Source organism: Medicago sativa, chromosome 3 (genome assembly GCF_051527215.1).
Source record: "Medicago sativa cultivar Bolivia chromosome 3, Bolivia_mono, whole genome shotgun sequence".
NCBI lineage: Eukaryota > Viridiplantae > Streptophyta > Magnoliopsida > Fabales > Fabaceae > Medicago > Medicago sativa.
Window position 1 is genome coordinate 76,049,521 of NC_140751.1, and position 27,819 is coordinate 76,077,339.

Genomic DNA, 27,819 nt, shown 5'->3' on the forward strand with positions numbered 1-27,819 from the left:
TAACTGCTTGAGTTTAATCACTTAATTAAACATTATTTTCTTGTTGGATCGCATAAGTGGATAATATGTATGTGTCTTTACTAATATTTTTCAAAACTTTTTTTTTTTGAGGGAAAATATTTTTCAAAACTGTGATGCATGTTATGGCCACGTGAGTCATTGAACCCAACTCACCTATTTTTTATTATTTTAAAAATTAAAAATAAAACATAAATAAATGAGTTAAAAAAATGAAACGAAAAAATGAAGTGTATTGTTTTGAGTTAAAGGATAAGAGTCTCTCAGAAAAGTGTATTGGAGGGAGTATTTTCATTTTTAATGTGTTTTGTTAAATTTTTAAGAGGGGAGGGAGGAAGAAGGGAGTGAAACCAAAGTGGTTGTAAGATCACTTTTTTTTTATCTTAAATTGGATTTTTTTAGAGAGTAAAAAAGGTAGACTATTAATATTTTTATTACTCTGACAAAACTACACTAATCTACTAACCTAGATAGAAAAATGAATGGATGTATTTTTTACGATTTTGCCCTTGGAGGGGTATTTTCGTAAATTGGTTAATAACCATCTCCCCCATATATATATATGTTTGGTACGGTTTCAATTCATTCATTCCCACTATTTCATTCATTCCTACCCACTACCTCATTCATGTCTCTCATCACTTGAGTCCGGTTCTTCTTCTTCCTTGGTGTGTTTTAGTGATTGATCAAGAAAAAGGTTGGTATTCTATCTTTGATTCCCATGCATGTTTATGTTTTGTGAAGCTTTTGTGGTTTCTATGTGTTTATTGTTTTTTTGGGTGATTTTCTTTTTGTATTGAATTTTAGATGTTGATTTTTTTTAATAAGGTTGTTTGAATTTGTTTTTTAATTGATTTTGGTTTTTTTTTTTACTGATTTCGGTTGCATGTTTGAGGAAACCATCTTTTATTTTGAATTGAAATATGCTGGGAACCCAGAATTTGAATGGCTTTGTGATAGTAGGTAACAAGAATGTGAAATGATGTTTTTCTTCTGTTATATGTTGATTTTTTGTTTCTCGGTTGTTTTTTTCATTTGGTTGTTTGATTGTTTGAGTTTGTTTGTGTTGGTGGGTTTTGTTTTTTGCATGTTTTGTTTTACTTTACTGGATTTTGTTTTCATGTATGCATGTTTGTTTTGGTTGTCAAATGCTTATGATGAACAAACTGCGTTGGATAGAGGAAATTGGTTACTTTTCTCATTGTTACACTTCAATTGGGCTTATGTGACTGGTGGAAAACTGGGTTGAATATAGGAAATTGATTTCTCTCTTTGAATTTGATTCACACATCTGTGATGTTATGTTAGATTTTTTTTATAAAATGCAATAAATTTTTGTACAAGAATTTTTATACATGCTTAAAAATTGGATACAACTAATGCATGCTTGCTGTCTCATTTGGTGTTAACAAATTGCGTTGAAGTAGCAAACTCAGTTGGAAAAAGTCATGTATAATCTCAAGTTTTTGGTGGAAAAGGTTCTATTTGAGAATTGAGTTTGAAAGAATTTGAGAATCTCAATTTTGTGAATAAAATGATACTGGGCTTGATTTGAAATGTTTGTAATACAAACAGGTTTGTTTCTCTGAAGCAAAATGATACTGAATTTTGTGTAGTTCATAAATTAGAAATCTCGGATATTGCTTCATTTTTTTTTGATATCGATGGTATTTTGCGCGAGAATCATGATCATTTCGCTGCACTCTCTGAACTAATCACATTAGTATTTGTTCTGAAATTTGAGAATGAAGATATTGATTTTCTAATGGAATCAATGAATCTTCATTTTGTTTATTTCATTTTGTTTTCCTTTCACTGGATATGTCATTTTCTTAATGACTGAATTATCAAATTATGTTGTCTGCAATATTGGTTTCTTTGCTTTTCTTTGTGATTTTGGGTCTGTGTTTGAGTAGTGAAACAATCTGTTGAAAAGCTTAAGTAATTGTGATGTGGTTGGTGACTTTGAGACCAAGTAACCTTAAGGCTTTTCTTTGTGATTTGTTGTTTTCAATTTTTGGTTCCGGAACTAATATAGTTTGTTCATACGAGATTTGGGTGAAAGATGATGTTTGGATAAATCATTGGTGTATAAGGACTGTCTTAGAATGAGATTATGATGGTAGTGTTTGGTACAAAATTTGGGATCAGCTTTGCTTCAAAAGTATTGAAAACAAGTTTGCTGCATAAATTTAACTATAAATAAGTTAACTATGATGATGGCATTGGTCCCTACAAATATCCGACTTCCTTTGATTATATAAGACAGATTAAGTAGTATGGGCAATGTGTTGTAACATTTGACTGTTGCTTTGTCTGAATGCATCGTTTCTATTAGTTGTTGATCTTTGTTATAGTGCTAAGCTTTGCATTGAAGATATTCACTTTCTAGCAGTTGTTTAGGTTGTGTTCTATTGGCAATGAACTTATTTTCTTTTCTTTGAAAAAACATTATAGCTTGAATTGGTTTAAATTTAGTAGAGTTGAAGTTCTCTAATTGAGTAATTGAATGATGATTTTAGGAATCCCAATAGATTTAATGATTAAACTATGTCTATTACCTTTGAATACTATCCTTGATTCTAAATTGATGATTAAACTGATTTGGGCTGTTTGGGAACTGTTTTTGGATGAATTTTGACATGTTTCATGCAGGAGAATTGGGTCAGATCTGCAGAATTGTAGATGGCCTTGCTGTTTGTGAGGCAATTATGACATGGTGATTTTCTTTTTCTTTTTTGGGTTACTTTTATTTTTATTTTTGCGGATGTGTGATTGGTATTTACTACTATCATCATATTGCTTTATACTGTTATTATTATAGTCCTTTGTGGTTGCAATATAAACTTTCATGATGACTTTTGGATTAGCCCATGAAAAAAAGATGCCTTTTTTTTTTTGCTGTGATCTTCTTCCTCTATTTACACTTCATTGGGTTTACCATATTCTAGGGAAATTAGTATATTGTGTTAAAATTTGAAAGAGTGTATGATTTTGCCTTTCAACCGTTTCTTTTATTAACTCATGGTTGTTAATTGAACCAATAATTATGTTTTGTGCATATTTTTGGTATTCACTTTCCTGGTTTGAAATGGAACAATACCTTTTTACAAATTAAGCTTATTCTGTAGAAGATGGGCACATAAAAATAAATTAAATTTCTATCTAAATGCTGCAAGTTTGTAAACTTGGTATATGATTGTAAATCAGTCTTCATTACTGTAATTAACACCGCGACTTAACGCCGCAATCTACCTTTGCTTGATGTGCTATTCTATCTGATAACAAGTCTCACATAATATTCACAAAGAGAGAAAGAATATGACTGCTGATATAATGTGGTTTGAAATTTTAACGATTTGAGAAGAAATGTAACTGACGTATTCATTCCACCATTGATGCCGCGATTTGATGCAGCACTCTACCTTTAACTTGATGTGCAGGCTATCCTTTTTTTTTTTTTTTATGAAATCATTGTAACTTGGTCTGTTATATGCTTCAACTCTTTTTCAATCTTTTTTACTTGATTCTTCAGCAATATTAATTGATTCAAATGTACTGTTCGACATAGATTCTCTATTAGACTGGTGCCATTCTCTTGGTATGTTTTTTTTCCTTCTTTTAAATTGAACTTGGTAGTGCTCAAATCTTCATTTTTTACTCTTTTACATTCACATATTTTTCAAGCTGGTCTTTTTGTATATGACATTTTCTGGGTTTTCTTCACTCCTGTGATGGTTAGCGTTGCGAAATCATTTGATGCTCCAATCAAGGTTAAAATCTTTGCCGAGTGCAATGGAAATATTTGTTTCTAATTTTTGTATACGTTCGTGTTAATTTTTGTAGTCTACTGGCTGTAACACCCCGTTCTCCCAACAGCGTAATATTAGTTAATTTAATCAGAGTAACCACACAACGGAGTGTCACACTGCTAATCAAAATTTCATAAATAGGAAATATCTATTTATTTAAATACCAACATTTAAATTATCTTACAAACTGCAGCGGAATAATTCTTTAAAATATAAATTTAACCAAATTCAACATCAATAAAAATCTTGGCACAAAGGCCACAACATAATTCAACTTTATTCTAATAGCAAGTCCTTTCCAAAATATGTGATACATAAAAGAAATGAGAAGACACTCGCGACGATCCCCATCCTAATATGTATCAGAGCCCTAGACACTTGAGCCAATCAACCTACAAGCCATCATTACCTGCACATTACCCACGGTCGAGGCAACATATACGCAGAAGGGGTGAGAAACTTATCCAATAATAGTAATATATAATTCATCGAATTAATGAAAACAACAACATATCACAACATGCATCATTAATAAAGTATATAAATAAATACATAAGCAACAACATAATTAATTTCAGCAACAAGGTACAACAACAACAACAACAACATTATCCACAACGACACCGACAACTCGACAATGCTACAACGACAACAACGACTCAACAATGCTACGACAACAACAACGACTCAACAATGCTACGACAACAACAACTACTCAACAATGCTACGACAACAACAACTATGCATCATGCAGGTGGTACCAATCTACGCGCGTTGAATGCTAAGCATTCCAGGGCATAAGCCCCCAACAATTTGGATGGTTAAAGCATCCCAGGGCATAAGTCCCCAACAGGTGAATGATAAACATTCCAGGGCATAAGCCCCCAACGGGTTGAATGATGAACATTCCAGGGCATAAGCCCCCAACAGATGTGAGTATGCAAATGGACTCAACTTGTGTATATCAACATACAACTTCAACAGCGACTACAACAACAACATATGTGCCTAAAACAATTATGACACACTCCCCAACTTTGACATTAGATGATACAACAACGTCAACAACGGAATCAACAACATAACATATATTTATAAATCAATTACATTCAGCTCAAGTCTAAAACATCCCCCAAAAGCAATTAAGTTTTGATCAATAGAACATAAGTCAAATATCCATAAAACACCTCAACTAAAGCCCTAACACTTAAGTTTGAAGTTGGGAAACCAACCATAAGTTTTTGGACTAACTTGGGATTAGTTATGCTAAGTTTTCTTAAATTTTGCTAAAGACCCACTTGGACTATTTTTATCATAACTCAAAATCTACAAATCTTTTCCACTCCAAACCAAGGCCATTAGAAAGCTAACTCAATTATCTACAACTTTTATGTTTACACCGAAAGCTAATTCAAAACAGAAACGGGCGAAAAAGTGAGTGTTTTTCAGTTTTGACTGACAGGAAATCGGGGCCCGATTTCGGCAGTTCGGGGCCCGATTTTTGTCGAACCAAAGCTGAAAAATCAGCTCAGAATTCGGGGCCCGATTTTGGCAGTTCGGGGCCCGATTTTGGACATTCACAGCTTACGGGAAAGACCAGTTTTCACTCCAAAAACCCAATTTTTGATCCCCCAATCACCCAAAATGAATTAGAACAATGTTTACAGGTTTAGTATACATCATAGGGGTAAAACAACCTATATTCATACAATTAAACAACATGTTTTATCATAAATTATCATCTAACATAACCTCTCAAACCCTAAACTCAAGAACAACAATTTCATCAATTTTCAAATTATATATCAAGATTATTGAAAGGAATCCCACCCTTACCTTAATTCAGCAACACCAAACGACAAGCTACCGCAATCGATTCCTTCCTAGCTCTCTCTTTGCCTCTTCTAGGTTTTCTCTCCAAAAGCAGGTTTTCTTCTAATGTTTTCACGTGAAAATGTTTCTCTCCCTTTTTCTTTCTTTTTACTTCAAAAATATCTCTCTTTTCTTTTCTCACCCAACTCCCTTAATTTCTATTAATTTCCACTTAATTCCCATTAACCAAAAATAAATACTATTTCTATAATATTTCTATTTCTCATATTATTTTTATCAAATAATAACAACATTCATTTAAATAATACACAACCCCAATATTCATATAATAAAATTGCATCATAACATATTTCATATAAAAATCATATAAAACATATATTTCACATAAAATCATTTATATAGCAATTAAAGTCATATATAAAATATTCACACATCTACTAAAATATTAGAATAAAAATGGGGCGTTACAACTCTCCCCAACTTATAGAATTTCGTCCTCGAAATATTACCTCAAGTAAACAACTCAGGATAAGACTCCTGCATCTTACTCTCCAACTCCCAAGTAAGACTTTCACCAGCTGCTCCCCCCCAAACAACTCTCACTAGAGGTATCTCCTTGCCTCTCAACGTCTTCACCTTGCGATCATCAATCCTCAAAGGTAAAGTTTCTACCGTAAGGTTGTCTCTAACTTGCACATCATCTCTAGGAATGACATGTGAAGGATCCGCTACATACTTCCGAAGTTGCGACACATGAAACACATCATGCAAGTTCGAAAGATGTGGTGGCAAACCAACTCTATAAGCCACTGTGCCAATTCTCTCAGATATTTGATAAGGACCAATAAACTTCGGAGTCAACTTCTTGGACTTCAATGCACGACCCACACCGGTCATAGGAGTGACTCTCAAGAACACATGGTCACCCTCTTGAAACTCAAGGTCCTTCCTACGCTTGTCATGATAGCTCTTCTGTCGACTCTGCGACGCTTTCATATGCTCTCTTATCATCTTGACCTTTTCCGTAGTCTGCTGAACTATTTCAGGCCCCAACACAATACTTTCACCCGACTCAAACCAACATAAAGGAGTCCTACACCTTCGACCATATAAAGCTTCGAAAGGTGCCATACTAATACTCGAGTGGTAACTATTGTTGTACGTGAACTCTATCAATGGTAGGTGACTGTCCCAAGCTCCACCTTGCTCAAGTACACACACCCTCAACAAGTCTTCTAATGATTGAATCGTTCTTTCTGACTGACCATCTGTTTGCGGATGATACGCTGAACTCAACTTCAACTGAGAGCCCAAAGCTTCTTGCAAGCTCTTCCAAAATCTCGAAGTGAACCTCGGATCCCTATCCGACACAATACTCGATGGAACACCATGCAACTTCACAATATTATGAATATAGATCTCCGCCAACTGAGTTACTGAATAGGTGATATTAATCGGAATGAAGTGTGCCGACTTCGTCAATCTATCGACAATAACCCAAATGGCATCATGCCCTCTTTGCGTGTTTGGTAAACTCGTCACAAAGTCCATGGAGATGCTATCCCATTTCCATTCCGGCACATCTAATGGTGTCAACAAACCAGCAGGCTTCTGATGTTCAACTTTCGATTTCTGACAAGTCAAACATGCATAAACAAATTGTGCGACATCACGCTTCAATCCAGACCACCAAAACAGTTTCTTCAAGTCATGATACATCTTTGTAGCTCCCGGATGGATACTCAAGCTACTTCTGTGACTCTCTTCTAAAATCAACTTTTCCAATTCATCGTTATCAGGGATACAAATCCTGCCTCGGAATCTCAACACTCCTTGATCATCAACCTGAAAATCACCATCTGCATTCTGATTACTAGCAACCATCAAGTCTACAAATTTCACATCAACCTCCTGGGCTTCTTTGATACTCTTCAAGAAATCATTATTAATTTTCAACATACCCAACTGCACACTCTGAGGTGCCAATTCACAAACAAGGCTTAAGTCTCTAAACTGTTCCAGCAATTCAAATTCTTTCACCATCATAGCCGACATGTGCAATGTTTTCCTACTCAAGGCATCTGCAACCACATTGGCTTTACCCGGATGATAATTCAGGCCAAAATCATAATCTTTTAACAACTCAAGCCACCTTCTCTGCCTCATATTCAACTCTTTTTGATCAAATAAATATTTCAGACTCTTATGATCACTAAACACTTCAAATCTGGAACCGTACAAATAGTGTCTCCAAATTTTCAACACAAAAACCACAGCAGCCAACTCTAAATCATGTGTAGGATAATTCTTCTCATGTATTCTCAATTGTCTTGAAGCATAAGCCACTACCTTGCCATCTTGCATAAGCACACCACCTAAGCCTAACTTGGACGCATCACAATATACAACAAAAGGTTTATCCGGCTCTGGTAAAATCAAAATTGGAGCCGTCGTCAATCTTCGCTTCAACTCATTGAAATTATTCTCACACTGAGCATCCCACACAAAAGCTTTACCTTTACAGGTCAACTGAGTCAATGGAAGTGCCAACTTCAAAAATCCTTCGATAAATCTTCTGTAATAACTAGCCAAACCAAGAAAACTTCTGATCTCCGTAACTGACTTAGGAGTCTCCCATTGCGATACCGCTTCTACTTTCGACGGGTCAACTGCAATACCACTACCAGAAATAATATGGCCAAGAAAACTTACTTCACTTAACCAGAACTTGCACTTTGATAGTTTTGCATACAATTTCTTTTCTTTCAGCACCTGTAAAACAATCTTCAAATGTTCTGCATGCTCTTCTTCAGTCTTAGAATAAATCAAAATATCGTCAATAAACACAACAACAAATTTATCTAGAAAAGCATGAAAAATTCTGTTCATATACTCCATGAACACTCCAGGCGCATTAGTAACACCGAAAGGCATCACTTTATATTTATAGTGTCCATACCGTGTCCTAAATGCCGTCTTTTGCATATCTTCATCCTTCACCTTAATCTGATGGTAACCTGACCTCAAATCAATTTTACTAAACACACGTGCACCCACTAGCTGATCCATCAAATCGTCAATTCTCGGAAGTGGATACCTATTCTTTATCGTCACTTTATTCAACTGACGGTAATCTATGCACAATCTCATGCTACCATCCTTCTTCTTCACCAACAATACCGGCGCTCCCCAAGGTGAGACACTCGGTCTTACAAACTTCTTATCAAGCAATTCTTCCAACTGTTTCTTCAACTCTACCAACTCCGAAGCTGACATACGGTAAGGAGCCATCGACACCGGCTTCGTACCCGGCACTAGTTCAATCGAAAATTCAACCTCCCTCTCCGGTGGCACATCTGGAATCTCATTAGGAAAAACTTCAGGGAATCCATTCACAACGGGCAATCTATTCATTACCGACTGATTTTCCACAGACAAATACGCCATTAAAGAAAACATCAAGTTTCCATCATGCTCTAACTGCTTCAGCTGCTTAGTAGATAACAATTCTGCTCCACTCTCTTCTTCGGCAGAAGAAAAACACAACGTCTACTAAAAGAATCAATATGAACATGGTTGTACTCCAACCAGTTCATACTAAGGGTTACACAACAAACAATAAACAGGACAACGAGGACAATACAAAATTGTCACACAACACTACTAGGCTCGACACGACTCTACTAATTGGCCGGACGGACCAACCTGCTCTGATACCAATTGTAACACCCCGTTCTCCAACAGCGTAATATTAGTTAATTTAATCAGAGTAACCACACAACGGAGTGTCACACTGCTAATCAAAATTTCATAAATAGGAAATATCTATTTATTTAAATACCAACATTTAAATTATCTTACAAACTGCAGCGGAATAATTCTTTAAAATATAAATTTAACCAAATTCAACATCAATAAAAATCTTGGCACAAAGGCCACAACATAATTCAACTTTATTCTAATAGCAAGTCCTTTCCAAAATATGTGATACATAAAAGAAATGAGAAGACACTCGCGACGATCCCCATCCTAATATGTATCAGAGCCCTAGACACTTGAGCCAATCAACCTACAAGCCATCATTACCTGCACATTACCCACGGTCGAGGCAACATATACGCAGAAGGGGTGAGAAACTTATCCAATAATAGTAATATATAATTCATCGAATTAATGAAAACAACAACATATCACAACATGCATCATTAATAAAGTATATAAATAAATACATAAGCAACAACATAATTAATTTCAGCAACAAGGTACAACAACAACAACAACAACATTATCCACAACGACACCGACAACTCGACAATGCTACAACGACAACAACGACTCAACAATGCTACGACAACAACGACGACTCAACAATGCTACGACAACAACAACTACTCAACAATGCTACGACAACAACAACTATGCATCATGCAGGTGGTACCAATCTACGCGCGTTGAATGCTAAGCATTCCAGGGCATAAGCCCCCAACAATTTGGATGGTTAAAGCATCCCAGGGCATAAGCCCCCAACAGGTGAATGATAAACATTCCAGGGCATAAGCCCCCAACGGGTTGAATGATGAACATTCCAGGGCATAAGCCCCCAACAGATGTGAGTATGCAAATGGACTCAACTTGTGTATATCAACATACAACTTCAACAGCGACTACAACAACAACATATGTGCCTAAAACAATTATGACACACTCCCCAACTTTGACATTAGATGATACAACAACGTCAACAACGGAATCAACAACATAACATATATTTATAAATCAATTACATTCAGCTCAAGTCTAAAACATCCCCCAAAAGCAATTAAGTTTTGATCAATAGAACATAAGTCAAATATCCATAAAACACCTCAACTAAAGCCCTAACACTTAAGTTTGAAGTTGGGAAACCAACCATAAGTTTTTGGACTAACTTGGGATTAGTTATGCTAAGTTTTCTTAAATTTTGCTAAAGACCCACTTGGACTATTTTTATCATAACTCAAAATCTACAAATCTTTTCCACTCCAAACCAAGGCCATTAGAAAGCTAACTCAATTATCTACAACTTTTATGTTTACACCGAAAGCTAATTCAAAACAGAAACGGGCGAAAAAGTGAGTGTTTTCCAGTTTTGACTGACAGGAAATCGGGGCCCGATTTCGGCAGTTCGGGGCCCGATTTTTGTCGAACCAAAGCTGAAAAATCAGCTCAGAATTCGGGGCCCGATTTTGGCAGTTCGGGGCCCGATTTTGGACATTCACAGCTTACGGGAAAGACCAGTTTTCACTCCAAAAACCCAATTTTTGATCCCCCAATCACCCAAAATGAATTAGAACAATGTTTACAGGTTTAGTATACATCATAGGGGTAAAACAACCTATATTCATACAATTAAACAACATGTTTTATCATAAATTATCATCTAACATAACCTCTTAAACCCTAAACTCAAGAACAACAATTTCATCAATTTTCAAATTATATATCAAGATTATTGAAAGGAATCCCACCCTTACCTTAATTCAGCAACACCAAACGACAAGCTACCGCAATCGATTCCTTCCTAGCTCTCTCTTTGCCTCTTCTAGGTTTTCTCTCCAAAAGCAGGTTTTCTTCTAATGTTTTCACGTGAAAATGTTTCTCTCCCTTTTTCTTTCTTTTTACTTCAAAAATATCTCTCTTTTCTTTTCTCACCCAACTCCCTTAATTTCTATTAATTTCCACTTAATTACCATTAACCAAAAATAAATATTATTTCTATAATATTTCTATTTCTCATATTATTTCTATCAAATAATAACAACATTCATTTAAATAATACACAACCCCAATATTCATATAATAAAATTGCATCATAACATATTTCATATAAAAATCATATAAAACATATATTTCACATAAAATCATTTATATAGCAATTAAAGTCATATATAAAATATTCACACATCTACTAAAATATTAGAATAAAAATGGGGCGTTACACTGGCCATGATAACCATCTCATAAAAAAAAACTTACGAAGTTCTTTCTAATTATGTTAATTAAATTGTTTTGCAGCTTTTGTTCCGCACAACAGATTCTGCAAGGCCATTTTCAATGTTTGGACTTGGTGATATTGTTATCCCAGGTAAGATTACTCTGTTGATGCATTGATGTCTTTATTTTGTGAAATTGGATCTAAAAATACAGTTTAGTTCTTGGTATAAATTTGGTGTTAGATTTTTTCCAACTGTGCTGGGTAGATTGAGACAATGGAGAAGGGACAAATAATTTTGACTTATTTACAGTGTGCATTTCTCCTTGCTGTCACAGCATGACTTCAAGTTTTTGGGACTTAAAATTGCCATGAATTTGCTAGAAATGGTTTGTTAAAATGCCTGCTCTAACCGGTCCTATGGGGAACTGTAATACTAATGAAAAATGTATAAGGGAATGGATGGAATGGAAAGGATATGTATCCCTTCTTCTCCCTGTTTGGATGATTAATTGATGGAACAAAGTGGAAGGGTCACAAATGTAAAGTTTCTTTATAGGTTCTACAACCTGCAATTTGAAAGGGAACAAAAAAAAATTAGGGTTCGAAAAGGGAATGGCTACTCTCTGTTTCTTCCCTTTTATAAGTCTGTAAACTTCCAAACAATGAGATTTTTCATTAACCCTTTTCATTATTTATACATATATAAATATGGTGATAGAGTTTGAAAAACTGTTTTGACAATTTGCAAGAATAGTTCGTCATGCATTTGGAGACTGATATACATTGCAGGGAGGTACATTTATGGTGTCCTCTTTATTAGCTGCATTTGTTGTTTCTCATAATGATCATCTCCCTGCCTTTGCTTCTACATGAGCAGCTGAGAGGAGGGTCATTCCAGGTTCAGGTGGTGAAGAATTCAAGTTTGCTTCCTTCATGGCCGTGACCCTCAGCTGTGATCATCGTGTTATAGATGGTAATTATTCTTAATCTGATGTTGTTACTTATGCTATATAATTTATTGATCATTGACATATATTACTTTACTGTTTAGTGGAGCTAAATCCCTTTTGTGACTTAAATTTAGCCTTATTTTTGTGATCATGGGTTGAATCACCATTTGTCCTTGATATTTTGATTGTCTGAGTCTGACAATTTAGTCCCTCAAATATAGGAAATGACAATTTAGTCCATTGAATTAAAAAACGTCAATTAATAGTAATTTTCTCAAATTTAACACCACAATTTTAAATGTTCTATATTGTCCAACTCACATGCATGCAAGAGAGAAGCTAATATGGAGACATTTCATAAGTTTTGATGGATGTTTTTTAAAGTGATATTTTGTTGGAGGGACTAAATTGATTGAAGTTCTCCAATTTAAGAGCTAAATCATCTGATTCCCACAATTTTAATAACCAAAATGGTGATCCGCGCAGAGAAACGGGCGATTGGTGCCGAATGGTTGAAAGCATTCAAAGGCTGTATTGAGAATCCATAAACCATGTTGTTGTGATAGTAAATAGAAGGCTCCGATGAAGTACTCAATTCCTTTTTTCGAGTGATAGTTGTATGCGGGAGATAAGATTTGATCACCTGGTATTAACCCATTTGGGTTTGGTTGATTGTATCCCTGACCAATTTTTTATTTAAGTATTTACTCTCTTACAATAAATTTTGCAAATTTGTAATTTTTTAATAAGTGAGGGTAGATAAGACATTGAATTTTGGTGTGAATGATTGAACACTAATTTTATTTTATTGGCATCTCACCTTGTGTTGATCGAGTATGCATTTCGGTCAAGTGTCGAACATGCGAACTTGAAATCATCAACTCAATTTATTCAAACCTTAATTATAGTTTGATAGTCTAAATATTTGATATATGAGTATGAGCAGTTAAAACATCTGTGTTTGTCGAAACACATTGTGTGCTTTTCTTTGCTCATATGAATAGTGTTTGTTTCAGTGACTTGCATCATAAGTTATTTAATGTTGTGCATGTTTGTTTGCTTTTTTCTTTTTCAAGCTGAGATCAAGGGAATAATATCAGCTTCTGTAACTGTCAGAATAAGTGTTTCTTAGTTAAGTTTTTTTTTTTTCTTTTTTCTTCCTCACTAGACTAGCATTAGACAACGAAGAACCAAAATTCTTATTATGCGTCCTTCGTTCTCAAATTTACGAAGAATGGCAATGTTCTGTAGTTTGAAATAAGCATAAGGAATGCAACGAAAGAAGCAATTGAGGAAATAGATAGATCAAAGTTAGAGTATAGTTGCAGTAGACAGAGTCGTGCAGCCAGATCATGTCCAAACTGTTTTATGAGACAAGTCTCTAGCCGGCTTCAAAATGCTGGTTTTAACAGTGCCATTTGTAATACTGAATGGACAAGTTCACATAATCTTCCATCAGGTAATTTGATTTAATTAGTAATTTTTACACCTTAAACAATCATTCAACTTATAATATGATATAATATTTCTTACAAATGCATGCATCTTTTTCTCTTTTTTTGAAACTGTAACACTTTTTCTTTTAGTAGTTAACAAACTTGTCCCATATGATCTCTTTTGACTTTAAGTCCCTTTTAAATCACTAAAATATTTTACCTTTATTTGTAGCACTATTATTAATCAGGACCATTAGCTATATTGACAAGAATGTATTAGGTGTTAGGTGTGTGTGTGTTTTTGAAAAGCAACAGGATTTCCAATTAAAAAAATAAGAAGAATAAGCTTCAAGAAATTATTATGTAGTGATCAAAATCTAACAATTATGTATGCCATTACAACTATGCAGGGGAACATACATTTTTGGATGTGATGTATAGTACAAGCAAAGAGAAAACAGATATTAGGGCGATAATAGAACTAAACTTTAGAGCACAATTTGAGATGGGAAAAGCAAGCGAGGACTATAACCGTCTTGTGAGGAAACTCCTTGAGGTTTATGTAGGAAAAGCAGAGAGATTAAGCAACATAATCAGTATGGCAGCTAAAAGTTGGGGAGAGTGATACCTTTATTGCTTGTGCTACAATTGATGGTATGGTTGAGGGGCAGGAATGATGGTACCCTTTTTGTAAGTGTCACCACAGTGTGACTCCTGATTCTGGTGCATATTATTGTAAAGCATGTGTTTCAGATTGTGCCTAGGTTGGATTTCAATATATATCAGCTGGCACAGATGCTGCAATTAGAGGGAATGAGCAGCTATTAGAAGCAACTCACATTCCTTAAAAATATTGACTTTGTAGCTTTAAAATTATTTTTTAATAATGAATGATGATTGCTTATAAAATGTTGAATACCATAAACATATGCAGCTGTTCTGCCCATCTGCATACCTTCTGAAAGTATTTTAAGTTGAGACTTCATAAAAATATTGCATTGAGGTTTAGGGAAGAAAAATTCTAAATATGCGAGTGTCCATACTCCTACATTATTATCTTTTTGAGATGAAGGACACCACTATATCATTGAGTTATAACTAAAATGAAGGTTCAAATTATAGTTCTTGCACCCATAAATGAGTTAATAAAAATAAGAAGGAAACAAATCAATTTATGATTTTTGAAACAAAAGAATGTTGGAGTACTACCTCGACAATCCATACTCCTAGATCAACAATATTTTTCAACAAAAGATAAGTACTGTAATTGAAGATCAGAATAAAACAAAATTGTATAATGCAACTTCAAATACTATTCAAAAGGAAGGAAATCTTTGTAGCAATTTTTTTAAGGGTGGCTGATTTTTTACTCTGTAAAATTCGATTGTCTTTAGATCTCTTCAATGTCGTTAATGTATATACACGGGTCTATTTTAGCTATTTGAGATAATTAGTGTTGTATCTAAATAGATAGACCTGACTACTATCTCGAATGTTGATTGTAGTATATGCTGTTTTGATGCTTTGATAAATATTTTAAAAAGGTGCAGATTTCTAATGTCTGTGCAATATGCTTACTTAATTCTCACATTTATAATTAACAGCAATCTCTTAGAAAAATGCAACTATCTTCCTTAACTTGCTCATTTTTCCTCTAGAACAATTTTTTTACAAAATACGTTATTCAACCCGTTATATTTTCTAATTTTAGATTTTTGTTTGTTTTCCATCAAACACAACTACTTTAGAATCTATGTTGTATAACTTCTGTTTTGGTTTCGTTTATGGTAGACGTATCTAGGATTTGATATGTTATGGATCATGGTTTATTATATTTATATGCATGTTATATATAAATTTCAAATCAATTTACTTTTAAGCGTATTAACAAATATATGTTTGCCAACAAAATTATCCGAAAAAAAGCAATCCACCCCGTGCGAAGCACGGGTTTGTAACTAGTTTTATGTTAAAATCCAAAATTAACCTTATTAAATTTTAAGCCATTTAAGTATGAGAAAAACTACTCCCTCCGTCCCATAATAACTGAGTCATTTATCAACAAAAAATGTCCTAAAATAACCGAGTCATTTCAATTTTCAATACAATATTAATTGTTTTTTCCCTTTTATAACTCTAATTAATACTACTTTCATCATTCTCAATTTAATATATTCCACTTTGCACCAATACTTAACAAGAGCACTTAAAACCATTTTTCTCTCTCCTTTATTTATACATTTTTCTTAATATGTGTGAAATCAGCAAATGACTCAGTTAATTCGGGAAGGAGGGAGTAACATAATAAGGGTTAAATAAGTTTTTCGTCCCTATAAATATAACAAATTTTGATTTTAGTCCCTATAAAATTAAACTTAATGTTTTCATCCACATAAAAAAAATTATTTTGTTTTTCGTCCTTAATGGATATAATTTTGAGGTGTTTTTGACATTTTTTGAACATAATATGAATATATAAATGTCGAATATAATAAACGGACATAACATGAATACAATTTGAATATAAAAGAGTTATAATTTTGCCATTTATATGAATATAAAATGGCAATTAAGAACGAAAAACAAAATAAAAAAATTGGTGAGGATGAAAACATTCAGTTTAATTTTTTAGAGACTAAAATCAAAATTCACTATATTTACAAGGACGAAAAACTTATTTAACCCAAAATAATAATGAACATGTAACATTTGATAACAATAGTCAATAAACATTTGCCGATTAATCAAAATAAAAAAAAAAAAAAAAAAAACAACGAAGGAGTAAATCCAATCCAAAGCAATGAAATCAGGTAGCATGACAGGAGTGTACGAGGACACGGAATCAATCGGGACGCATCTATTTGTTTCAAAGGTCCTGGATATGTAACTGCTCAAGACATCATTTTACCACCAATCAATCCAACTTTCTTCTGATAATCATTTATTATCTCAGCGTTTTAAATTAGCGTTGGAGTGAGTGGGTAACATGTGTGTATGGCAGGAGAAGACTTGGGTTTTAAAGAATCAAATCAAGTTCCCACTCCCTTGTCTGTCTCCGACAACTACCCTTACTTAACAAAACAACCCCCAATCCCTCACAATCCGCAACCCTCACCCGTCTCTCACTCATTCCCGTTTGTTTCAAAACTATCAATACTCCTAACTCACACCGGTATAAGTCTATGCTTCTCTTTTCCCTAATCAATTCTTCCTTTCTTTCTCTGTTTATCAAACCAATTTTCCTGTTCTTTTTTCAATTCACGTGTCTACTCTAATCAGATCACGTGCGTTTGCTTATCGCTTCAAATTCAATAACTCAATCTGATTTATTAATCAGCTGATTATTTTGTCCTACCTAGGTGAATTGTGCTTCGCATACTACATTATTACAAGTTTTTTTTTTTCTTTTTTTTCTTTTTCGTTTTCAATAGTTTATACAGTTAAATTGTTCTAAGTTGTGATTGTGATCGATAGATGATTCTGTAACGTCGCATATTTTGTTCATTATTATAATATGGTTGCAAATTGGCCGGTTGTGTTGTTTACATATTGTTTTAGACCTTTGGTTTAGATAGTTCAATGTTGTTAAATAGCGGAATTTGAACTTATCACTATTGTTCCTCAATATACTATTTAGCAAAAAAGATTGTAACACAACAGCTATAGCAGCACGATAACATTGTTACATAGTGAAATTTGAACATACTGCTATTTTCTGCAATCTGCCCTATATAACACTGAGATAGCTCAGTTATATAGGATAAAAGAAAAATAATTTATTCTTTTTAATTTTAATTAAACCTCTGTCTGTGTGTGCTAATGATACCATTGATACGTAGATAAAACAAAACTTATGATGACATAGGACGTAGAATCCAAGGTAAAGATTTATCAACCATTGTTTAATGTTGATTTCTTTATCTTTAAATTCAACAACATATCTATGTTTTCATCATCTTAGTCTTTCACTGTTTGACCTTCATCTATCTTCCCCACAACACATAGTAAGCTCTCAAACCCCCCTAAGTAATGTCTTACTTGCAGCCATACAGGAAAAGTATTTTAAAAAGAAGTGTCATCCTTAACAGGTTCATCCCCTCACCCCCCAAAAACTATCCTTATTCTTAATTTCACCAATTGCCATTGTTTTGTGTTTATTAGTTCTATCATCCTCATACCTGAAACCAGAAAATGATTCTTAAAAACTTATTCTCAAGTATATCGAAGTTATATCTGTTACCTATGTTTAAATTTTATTTGTACAAATTGGGAAAACATGCGCAATGGAAATTACATTTGACTAACTCAGATCGATGGATTTATCCCCAAGTAGGCTGTAATGCAGTAAAGGGAAACTACTTTCTGATAAGAAAATGCTAGATAATTCAAATAGAAGCCAAGTCAGTTACCCTATAGTTAGTTAATAGTTAGTTTGTTCGCTGTATAATTTGTTTCTTAATCCTTATCCATCTCTGGATGTTTACTTAGAGGTTGGGAATGAAATGATTGGTTCCTGTTAGTTTTTCTTTAGACTGGGTTTGGAAAGTACTACTTTTCTGACATGATCAATGTTATATGTATGGCAGGTGCTCATAGAGAGAGAGAGACGCCATGGTGTCTGCTGCTGGGGTCGCTACTACACAGCCTCTTTTTTCTTTTGGATTGATTTCAGACGTCCAGTACGCTGACATTCCTGATGGCCGCTCATTCCTTGGTGTTCCGCGGTATTATAGGCATAGTATTCTTGTGTTGCAGAGAGCAGTGAAAGAATGGAATTCTCATCAGAAGCATAAGTTTGTGATTAATTTAGGAGATATTGTTGATGGGTTTTGTCCCAAAGACCAATCTATTAATGCTGTAAAGAAAGTTGTGGATGAATTTGAAATGTTCAAGGGACCTGTGTATCATATGATTGGCAATCACTGTCTTTACAATCTTCCTCGAAGCACGTTACTTCCATTATTGAAGATCCCAACCCTTGATGGTTGTGCTTACTATGACTTCACCCCTGTGCCAGAATATAGATTTGTAGTTCTGGATACCTATGACATCAGTGCCATTGGTTGGCCTCAGGATCATCCAAAAACATTGGAGGCCTTGAAATTGCTTAGGGAGAAGAATCCAAACGAAGATAAGAACAGTCCAAATAATTTGAAGGGGCTTGAAAGAAGGTTTCTTATGTTTAACGGCGGTGTTGGAAAGGAACAGATGGAATGGTTGGATGGTGTTCTCCAGGATGCAACCAAATTGAAACAGAAGGTGGTTGTCGCGTGTCATCTGCCTCTAGATCCTTGTGCAGCAACCGAGGAGGCGCTATTGTGGAATTGTGATGAAGTGATGAATTTGATACACAGATACAGTTGTGTTAAAGCCGTTCTTGCTGGACACGATCATAAAGGTGGGTATTCCATTGATTCTCATGGGGTACACCATAGAGTTCTTGAAGCTGCTCTTGAATGTCCTCCTGGTACAGATGCATTTGGAAGCGTTTATGTCTATGATGACAAGATATCACTTGTAGGAACTGATAGAATGGCGAATACCGACATGCATTTTGATCATCAATAACTTCAATTTGTATGAAATGATGTTTAGAAGACACACATTCTTTAATCAATAATTTATGGAGTATACCTATGGTCTCATTAAAGTACTGCCCAAGTTGGAATAACGCGGTTGTAACTGGTACTTCTAACTTGCAACTTCTTGAATAAACATGCTCATTCCTTTTGAGAGAGGCAATGATGCAACATGCAGCATTGTTGGGGTTGTTACCGTGCTTATGTGATTTGTTAATCGGTATTATAAAACTGTTGTGAAATTTTACTTAATCGCTCGGCATACCTTTGAGCGAAAACCTTGTTGTGATTATGTAACTGCTGTTGTGTATTATTAGAGTTATTTACATATTTTTAGCACTTTCATACTGCTGTTGTGTATTATTAGAGCGAAAACCTTGTTGTGATTATGTAACTGCTGTTTGGTAAACACCAAAAAAGAGCTTTTAGCTCTTAGCTTCTAGCTATTTTTACCAAACAGAGCTTGAATTACAGCTTTTCGACTGCTTTCTATTTACTTCAGACCTTTTCACTTTACTTTACTTTACTTTACGGCAAGCGCTGTAAGGAATCATTTATAAAATTCAACCAATAATAAATTTTAATGCAAGTAGGAAAAAGCTAGAGATATGTTTTATAGGTGAAGAGAGTATACAGATTCTTGGAAACTTATAGTGAAGCTACTTAGAATGGTGAGATAATTAATATCCACTATGCTATATTTGCGAATTGAACTCATTTTCCTCTCCTATAAATAGGAAGTTTTTTGAAGAGTTAAAGTGTCTTAGACCTTTGGATGATCGTGTGGAAATTTGATGTATCCCAACTAAGGTCTAGAGAAAGGAGAGTGCGACTGATCATTTGATCAATAGTTATATTTTTTGATCATGTTGGTCAATATCGGTATATGAATGTTGAGATCAGAGCTGTGGCAGGGAACACACTCAAGGTTATTGAAGTGGAGTTGCTAGGTCTACAAGCGGAGGCACTTAGTCTTGTGATGGTTAGAAGTTCAGAAATTTTAATCGAGGGAAGATATGTTGGAACTTCAAGAGGTACTCCTCCATCTTACTCTTTGGATCTTTTAACTAGTACATTAGTTTTGTCTCAACTCAACACTTTGGTTCTTTTAGGAAATCTACAATTAATGATGTTTTTTATTTGGACTACCTCTTACAAAAACCAAAGGCACACATTAAATGAATGTTGTTAATTAAGGTCTAAACTTATCAAATTTTATTACTTCTTAAATGACCAAAGATTAAGTACAAAGGGGGTACATTCTAAGAGATGGATGAATATATCTTTACACTTGAAAATCTCATGATCACAAAGAGAGGTGGGGAAATTAATGTCCACGATGTTATATTCACGAATGGAAGCTTCTTCCTAATTCTAGAAATAGGAGAACTCATGAATAGTTGAAGCATTTCCATTCTTGGGTAATCATGTATTTATGCATCCCCAATCATGTTGAGAGAAGGATGTGGATGATCATTTGATATGTGAGTGGTTATGTTTCTTTATAGTTTTTTAGTGAGAATGTTGTAGGGTTATTTGTAACACCCCGTTTTCCCAACATAAAAATTTCATATTAAATCAGAGTATTTAAATCATAAACGGAATGTCACATACTACTTTAAAGTCATAAAATAGATATTAATAAATATCCTTCTAGGTTCAACATCATAAAAGTCTGGAAATACGCAGCGGAAATAGTTCGACATGAATAAAGTCTTGGCACGCAGGCCTTATCAGAAAATCTCATAATTTGGTTCAATACTTATTCATAAAAAGTTCATAAAAGACACACAAGGAATAGATATGAAAGTAAGTCCCATCCCGTTACGTATCAGAGCACCTAGACACAAGTGAGGAGTCCACTCACGAACACTTCTAGTCTTTATTACCTGCAAGTTACCCATACGAAGGGCAACATTTTCAAGCAGAAGGGGTGAGATTTCTCAAACAATAATATTAAACATATAAATCATATAAAGTACATTCAACAACTTAAACATCATTAATATATCTTATACTCCATTAACTAGCATCATTAATCTCCTACATTAGTTATACACTTCATCTTATATCATCTTAATTATAGACGTAAACATCATCATATAACATCAATTACTAATTCATAAACATCAGCATACATCATCAAATATTAATTACAAACATCAACACATATATTAATCATAAACATCAACACATATAATGATCATAAGCATCAACATCTAACACCAAATATAATCATAAGCATCATCATGTATTTCACATAAGTATCATTATCAAAGCATATCATTTATCGAAAACAACTTCATAATTAAGTTCGTAATCAGCTTCTTAAACAAACATCATCATTAAATCATCATCAAATATAAGTTATAACGACTCTACAATGCAACAACATCTTCAACAACAACTTAGACAACTTCAACAACAACTTAGACAACTTCAATATGCATGTGGTACCACCAAGGCATTAAGCCCCCGTCGCTAAGGTCATATTTGGACCTGTCGGGCATTAAGCCCCCATCGCTAAGGTCATAAAGAACCTGTCGGGCATTAAGCCCCCATCGCTAAGGTCATAAAGAACCTGTCGGGCATTAAGCCCCCATCACTGACTATGCAACGACACAATCTTCCTACAACTTGGACAACAACGTGAACATCTTATACAATTCCATTAAAATGGACAACTTCTTAAATCATGACAACTTAGACCGACTTATACATCTTCACTAAGATTCAGCAGCAACAAACAGCAACAATCGCAGCATATAACAGTGCTAGAATATCATATCATCAATAAGAAATGAATCATATCAACTTAACATCATAGAACATCATAATATTATGTATCATACAATACTCACATAATGTATTTCAACATATCAACAACAATAACCACATATACATTAATCAATTACATTCATATCAAAGTCCAAAACATTCTTCAAAAGCAAATCAAGTTTGATCAATGAGACATAAGCCAAATACTCATAAAACACCTCAACTAAATCCCTAATATTTAAGTTGAAGTTGGGAAACCAATCATAAGTTTTTGGACTAACTTGGAATTAGTTATGCTAAGTTTTCTTAAAGTTTTCTGAAGACCCACTTGGACTATTTTCATCAAAACTCAAAATCTACACATAATTTTCTAGTCACTCCAAAGCCATTAGAAATCTAACTCAATTATCTACAACATTCATGTTTACACCGAGAGCTAATTCAACACGGAAACGGGTGAAAAAGACACAAGAACGCAACAATCGAGGTTCTGACAGCACGCAACGAAAGCACAACAAGCAGTCACCCATGAGGTGCTGCCTTGCTGCGCTCAGGCGTGGAAAACTGCGCCCAGGCGTGGGAAGGCAGTAGCCCACCTGCGACGCAGCTCTGTGCAGTCCCATTTTTTTCGGTTTCACCGTTTCGTCCGTAAAAACCTAACCGTTACTCCGAATCCGATTCCGTTTTCGCCTACGCGTTCTATTCGACAAATCCTATCATATTTTACTGAAAAATCATATTTTGAAATCTCCAAAACAGCTTATCCTAGAATCACTTATTTCTCAAAAACACTTAAAAATCACTTTTTCTTAGAATCTCAACTTTTCATCCATTCTCATGTTTCTAACCATCAAACTACTTCTAATAACATTCCTATAGGATATCTAAGGTTTGTTCATGATTCTCTCATCAATTCTACGGTTCTTCATCATCTAATCATCAAAATCGCTCATAAACCCTAATTCTTAAACTCACCGACTTCTCATCTAATCATATGTTTTAAACCTCAAAACTATTCCAATAATCATTCTACGGATTATCTAAGGACTGTTCACAGTTTCTACATCAATCTAACAATTTTCATCCATTAATCCTCAATTCTTCACTCAAAACCCTAATCCTCTTAATCTCACAAACTCTCCCCAACCTTGTTAGATGTAATCTAATGATTTACAACTTAATATTAAAGCAAGATAGTCTCACCCTTACCTTAGATTATTTTTCTGAATTCCAACGGCTGCGTTCTTCGTTCTTAGGGTTCTCGCAGACTTCTCCTCTTTTCTTCTCTTTTCTCCAAAAAGCGGTCTAACGTAAAAACTATTTCTAACCCAAGCTTCCTTATTTATAATACTAATCACTCTTCCTAAATCTATTTAGGCCCAATAATTTATTCTTATTTCTATTCTAACCTCCAATTCTACTTACACTAATATTTCTCATATTCTAATAAATAATAGAATAATGCCACATAATAAAATACTAACACCTCATATATATAAATAAATCACATAAATAGATTCTAACTTAATAAAAATAATTAAATAAAAGGAGGGCGTTACATTATTCACTTATTGAGTTGGTTTATAAATTCTTGTAATCTTATTTGAGATTATGAATGAGTGAACACAATGCCATCCATGGGGTTTGGTTGAGTATGTATCCTTCATCCAATCATTTAATATCATGCCATATTTTTATATAAATTCATATTAAAATAAATTTAAATGTTAAACAAATTTTGCCTACGGGTACCGACCCAATGAAACTCTAGTACCTAGAATTTAAGTTATGTTGAGGTGTTTCCGTAAATGTAGGTAATTGTGGAACCGTATAAAAGGACCACACCGGCAAACATATTTTTGTTTAAAATTTATGAAATGAAAAGGATTAAACTCATTGAAATTAGGCAGCCAAACCATATATCTTTTTTATCAGATAACAGCAGTAAGTTGATAATATAATTAACCGAAACAGAACAATGTGAATATAGACAAAATTATTTCATTTTCAAATTAACAAAAATGCAGACACTATCGTCAGTTTTCCTAACTATCAAACCAACCTTCCTTAATTTCTATATCATAAATCCAAAACTGTTGGATATTTTTTCTCGTGATCCTAATTTCTACATCATCACCAAACACTCGTCCTCACTTCCCGGGACACCAACTCTCATTCACATGCATGAACTTTATATTATATGGCCAAATACAGACATTCAGTTCAGTAATCTGTTGTCTATATAATTTCTGTTACATAATTATATGTACTATATACTATTATAATATAATTAGACAACATACACCTCTGGTTGATACAAATATAGCTCAGTTTTCAACATTAGATCAAAATAGTAAAGAGTACTATTATTTTTCAAAGGAGTAGATAACAGATGTAGATAGATGTAGACAGAGATGCCTCTGGACAAAGAATTATTGTTGGCCACGTGGTTTGTAACTCAATTACTTCCGTCCATCATGTACATTTGTTTCTCCAATCCCAGCTGTTGCTAACTCCTATATACCTTTTTGGCCCCACACCCCACTTAACTGCATCTTTAGATTGACGATAATTTTTAACAGAATCACAGTGTCACCGTAATTTTGTCAAAAACTATATAACAAAATTATAATGTTATTGTGATTCTGTCAAATTCATCGTTAGGATGAGACATATTGTATGATGCATACTTTTCATTCAACCTTCCAAGCATATAGAAACAAGCAATACTCAGATGAGGATGATAATGAATCACTGACACTACTGCCCTCCACTGACTCACAAGTACTACTCCTTGTCTCATTTGATAATGGAGTAGTGGAAGAAGATGAACATGACAAAGATGGTGAAAATAAAGAAAATGGTGACATAGAATGACATGTAAAAACAGGTTTAAAAATGAACAAAGCATGTTTTAAACCAGGACTAAATAACCAATCATGAACATCCCAATATACCTCAACTCTCATTTTGTTGAGATGAATCAATTCATTCCCTCTAAATTTCCATTGCAAATGCTTCACATGAACCACCAAATGCCCATCAAATCTTATCTCCATTTCTGGTTGAACTTGAACACCACCACCAATCATCACAGAATCTCCATCTTCCACAACATTATTACTACTTCCTTTGTTCTTACACTTTATAGAAATCTCATGACACCTACCTTTCTCATGAAACTTAGCTTTAGTTGAAAATTTTCTCTTACCAAATATGTGTTCCTTTTTTGAAACAAGAATTGGATCAATGAGTGATGGTCTACATCCAGTTCTTCTGTAAGCTTCTTTCTTTAGATCACCAAGAAGTAACACAACCTCTTGATCACAAACCACTGCTACATAGTACTCTGAAGTTGGTTCAGTTTCACCATTGAATTTTGCAGATTTAAGGTCCCAAAAGACATCTACTGCTTTTCCATCTACCGTGAACCGTTTTGAACCTTGTTTCCTCCAAAAGTACCATGGCTTTAGCTCAACCTTGCAGCTATATTGAGTTTCCTTTTCAGGGTTTTCCACTGTTACTGATAAACCATGAAGCATCAAGTTTTTGCACCATGTGATTGTGATCAAACGGCAGTGACCAGCTAACTTTGTTCTGTATACTGACATGTAAACAGTTTTACCTGAACGTATCACAGCTCCATGATGATGATGATCATCACTTGCAGAAGAAAAACATGCAGGAATTCCAATTGAGTCTTGCATTGTTGTTGATGATGAGTTTATTGGAGAGAGAGAAAAAAAAAAGTGAGAAGATGAAAATGATGTGAACAGATTGGAGTGAGAGGGAATTTAAGGAGTGGGAGATGAGAGAAGAGATTTTTTTATTTAATAGATAAATAAATTTAGGTGAGTTGGGTCCCGAAACACATTAGAGTTCGGACATGTCCCAAAGCTAAGAAAACGCGTTGACAAAAATACTTATAAATTACACCAACAAAGTCTTCACTTTAGCGGTGAAAGTTGAAGTCACTCCTTTACGCAGTATAAGGCAACTCATTATCAACCGGATAACATTTGTTGGTGTTAGAAGAGATCTTAGTGACAAGCTGTATGAAAGGTATGCCAGAGTGTTATTGAAAGCATTATTAATGGGATTTGAAAAGGGAAATAAATATGTATTTCCAAACTGGCATATGGACTGGCAATGACTGAGAGTTACAGAAGAACAACCATTTTAATTTTTTAATATTATACACACCTGTCTATAATCTCTTACCTGTCACCTCTTTTAGTTATTATTATTAGCACTTTAGCAGTATTATATTTTGGTTTAGTTTAACATTTAACTTGAAAAGCTTGTTTTTTCGGATCCAATGTGGTTTTGATTGGCTATATTCAAAGGTGCATATTTCTAGGTATAGGTAGATGTAGGGAGGCCATTTTTCATCACATTTGGTGTATGGATGTTTAAAAACTAAGGACAAATAGCATTTTAATTAACAAATTTTGCTATTGTATGGAGTGTATCATGTAGTTTACGGTGGAGTGAAGCTTAAAAAATGACTTAAAATTTCAACAAAGACTAATATCCACAACTTTAAGTAGAAGTTCACGGTCTAAATTATAGGATTTTTTAGTTAACCTAGCTCTTAATTGATTTGTGATATAGTTGTGGACTAATCTGTGTTATTAAGTGTGAATGTTCATAGTCCAAATGTTCGAACCACTAGACTCAAACTCTCCACCACTTATAATAACTTTAGTTTTATTCAATATGTGAAACTTCTTAATTTTCAACATATACATTTTTTTTTGTAAAGACTATACTCTAGAGTTTTGTTGAATACACAATCATCATTCTAATAACATGTAATTTTTTATATTTAATTATTTTAAAATAAATTTAAATTTTAAAGTAATTTTTCTTCTTATTTTTTGTTGAAATGACATTGATCGACTAGGCACCTTAATCGTGAGGAAAATTAATACTATAAGCCTCTATTTATGAAGAGTAGTCTTGGTTATTGTTAAGAGTTTTAAATAATCTACGGTATATGTGACATTTCTTCACTCTAGATGTGGTCTTTTAATTATTCATTTTTTTTGTGGTGGATGGGGTTCGAACCCCGAACCTTGCATATTTTTATTCATGATAGCACATGAAAGGGGAAAATAACATGATACAAGACTATGATAAGGTCAATAACATGTCAAAACTGAAAGAGGAATCAAAATTTTGATGTTTTGAGGGTTGGCTTTTTCGTATAAAATTCATGTTTAATATCTCTATTTCCACATCCTTAGCATGCAACAGTTTTATTACCTTTCTCTCGTGACACTTTGCATCTTAAATTTTTTAGTTTAATAATTATACATGGAGGATAATAAAATAAAGTTTCATGCAATCAAAGTATGTTGCATAATAATGAATTCACCCAAAAAAAAAAGTTGCATGATGATATACTATGATACAATTTACTAAATATATACTGAA

General features: G+C 34.0%; 3 protein-coding genes across 8 annotated transcripts; 2 read left to right on the forward strand and 1 right to left on the reverse strand.

Moving 5' to 3' along the window:
- The first annotated feature begins 477 nt into the window (after window positions 1–477).
- On the forward strand, window positions 478–14,932 carry LOC146940273 (dihydrolipoyllysine-residue acetyltransferase component 3 of pyruvate dehydrogenase complex, mitochondrial-like). Of its 5 annotated transcripts, XR_015031956.1 has the most exons (6): window positions 478–715; window positions 2,674–2,737; window positions 11,718–11,787; window positions 12,515–12,610; window positions 13,839–14,046; window positions 14,434–14,932. XR_015031956.1 is itself a non-coding variant. In XM_085753957.1 (5 exons), the coding sequence occupies exons 2-5, from the start codon at window positions 2,735–2,737 to the stop codon at window positions 13,133–13,135; spliced, it is 231 nt and encodes a 76-aa protein (XP_085610083.1). In that variant the 5' UTR covers window positions 478–715; window positions 2,674–2,734; the 3' UTR covers window positions 13,136–13,509. The 5 variants fall into 5 exon arrangements, 2 of the variants coding, with proteins under 2 accessions (XP_085610083.1, XP_085610082.1); XR_015031955.1 differs by having other exon boundaries at window positions 478–2,737; XR_015031957.1 differs by lacking the exon at window positions 2,674–2,737.
- Window positions 14,933–16,993: 2,061 nt separating this feature from the next.
- On the forward strand, window positions 16,994–19,947 carry LOC146940274 (manganese-dependent ADP-ribose/CDP-alcohol diphosphatase-like protein). Its single transcript, XM_085753960.1, has 2 exons — window positions 16,994–17,195; window positions 18,610–19,947. Exon 2 carries the CDS (start codon window positions 18,635–18,637, stop codon window positions 19,589–19,591), a length of 957 nt encoding a protein of 318 aa, XP_085610086.1. The 5' UTR covers window positions 16,994–17,195; window positions 18,610–18,634; the 3' UTR covers window positions 19,592–19,947.
- Window positions 19,948–21,216: 1,269 nt separating this feature from the next.
- LOC146940275 (uncharacterized) lies at window positions 21,217–26,422 on the reverse strand. Of its 2 annotated transcripts, XM_085753959.1 has the most exons (2): window positions 25,338–26,172; window positions 21,217–21,491 (listed from the first exon to the last, which is right to left on the reverse strand). In XM_085753959.1, the coding sequence occupies exons 1-2, from the start codon at window positions 26,085–26,087 to the stop codon at window positions 21,369–21,371; spliced, it is 873 nt and encodes a 290-aa protein (XP_085610085.1). In that variant the 5' UTR covers window positions 26,088–26,172; the 3' UTR covers window positions 21,217–21,368. The 2 variants fall into 2 exon arrangements, with proteins under 2 accessions (XP_085610085.1, XP_085610084.1); XM_085753958.1 differs by lacking the exon at window positions 21,217–21,491 and having other exon boundaries at window positions 24,556–26,422.
- Window positions 26,423–27,819: the final 1,397 nt, after the last annotated feature.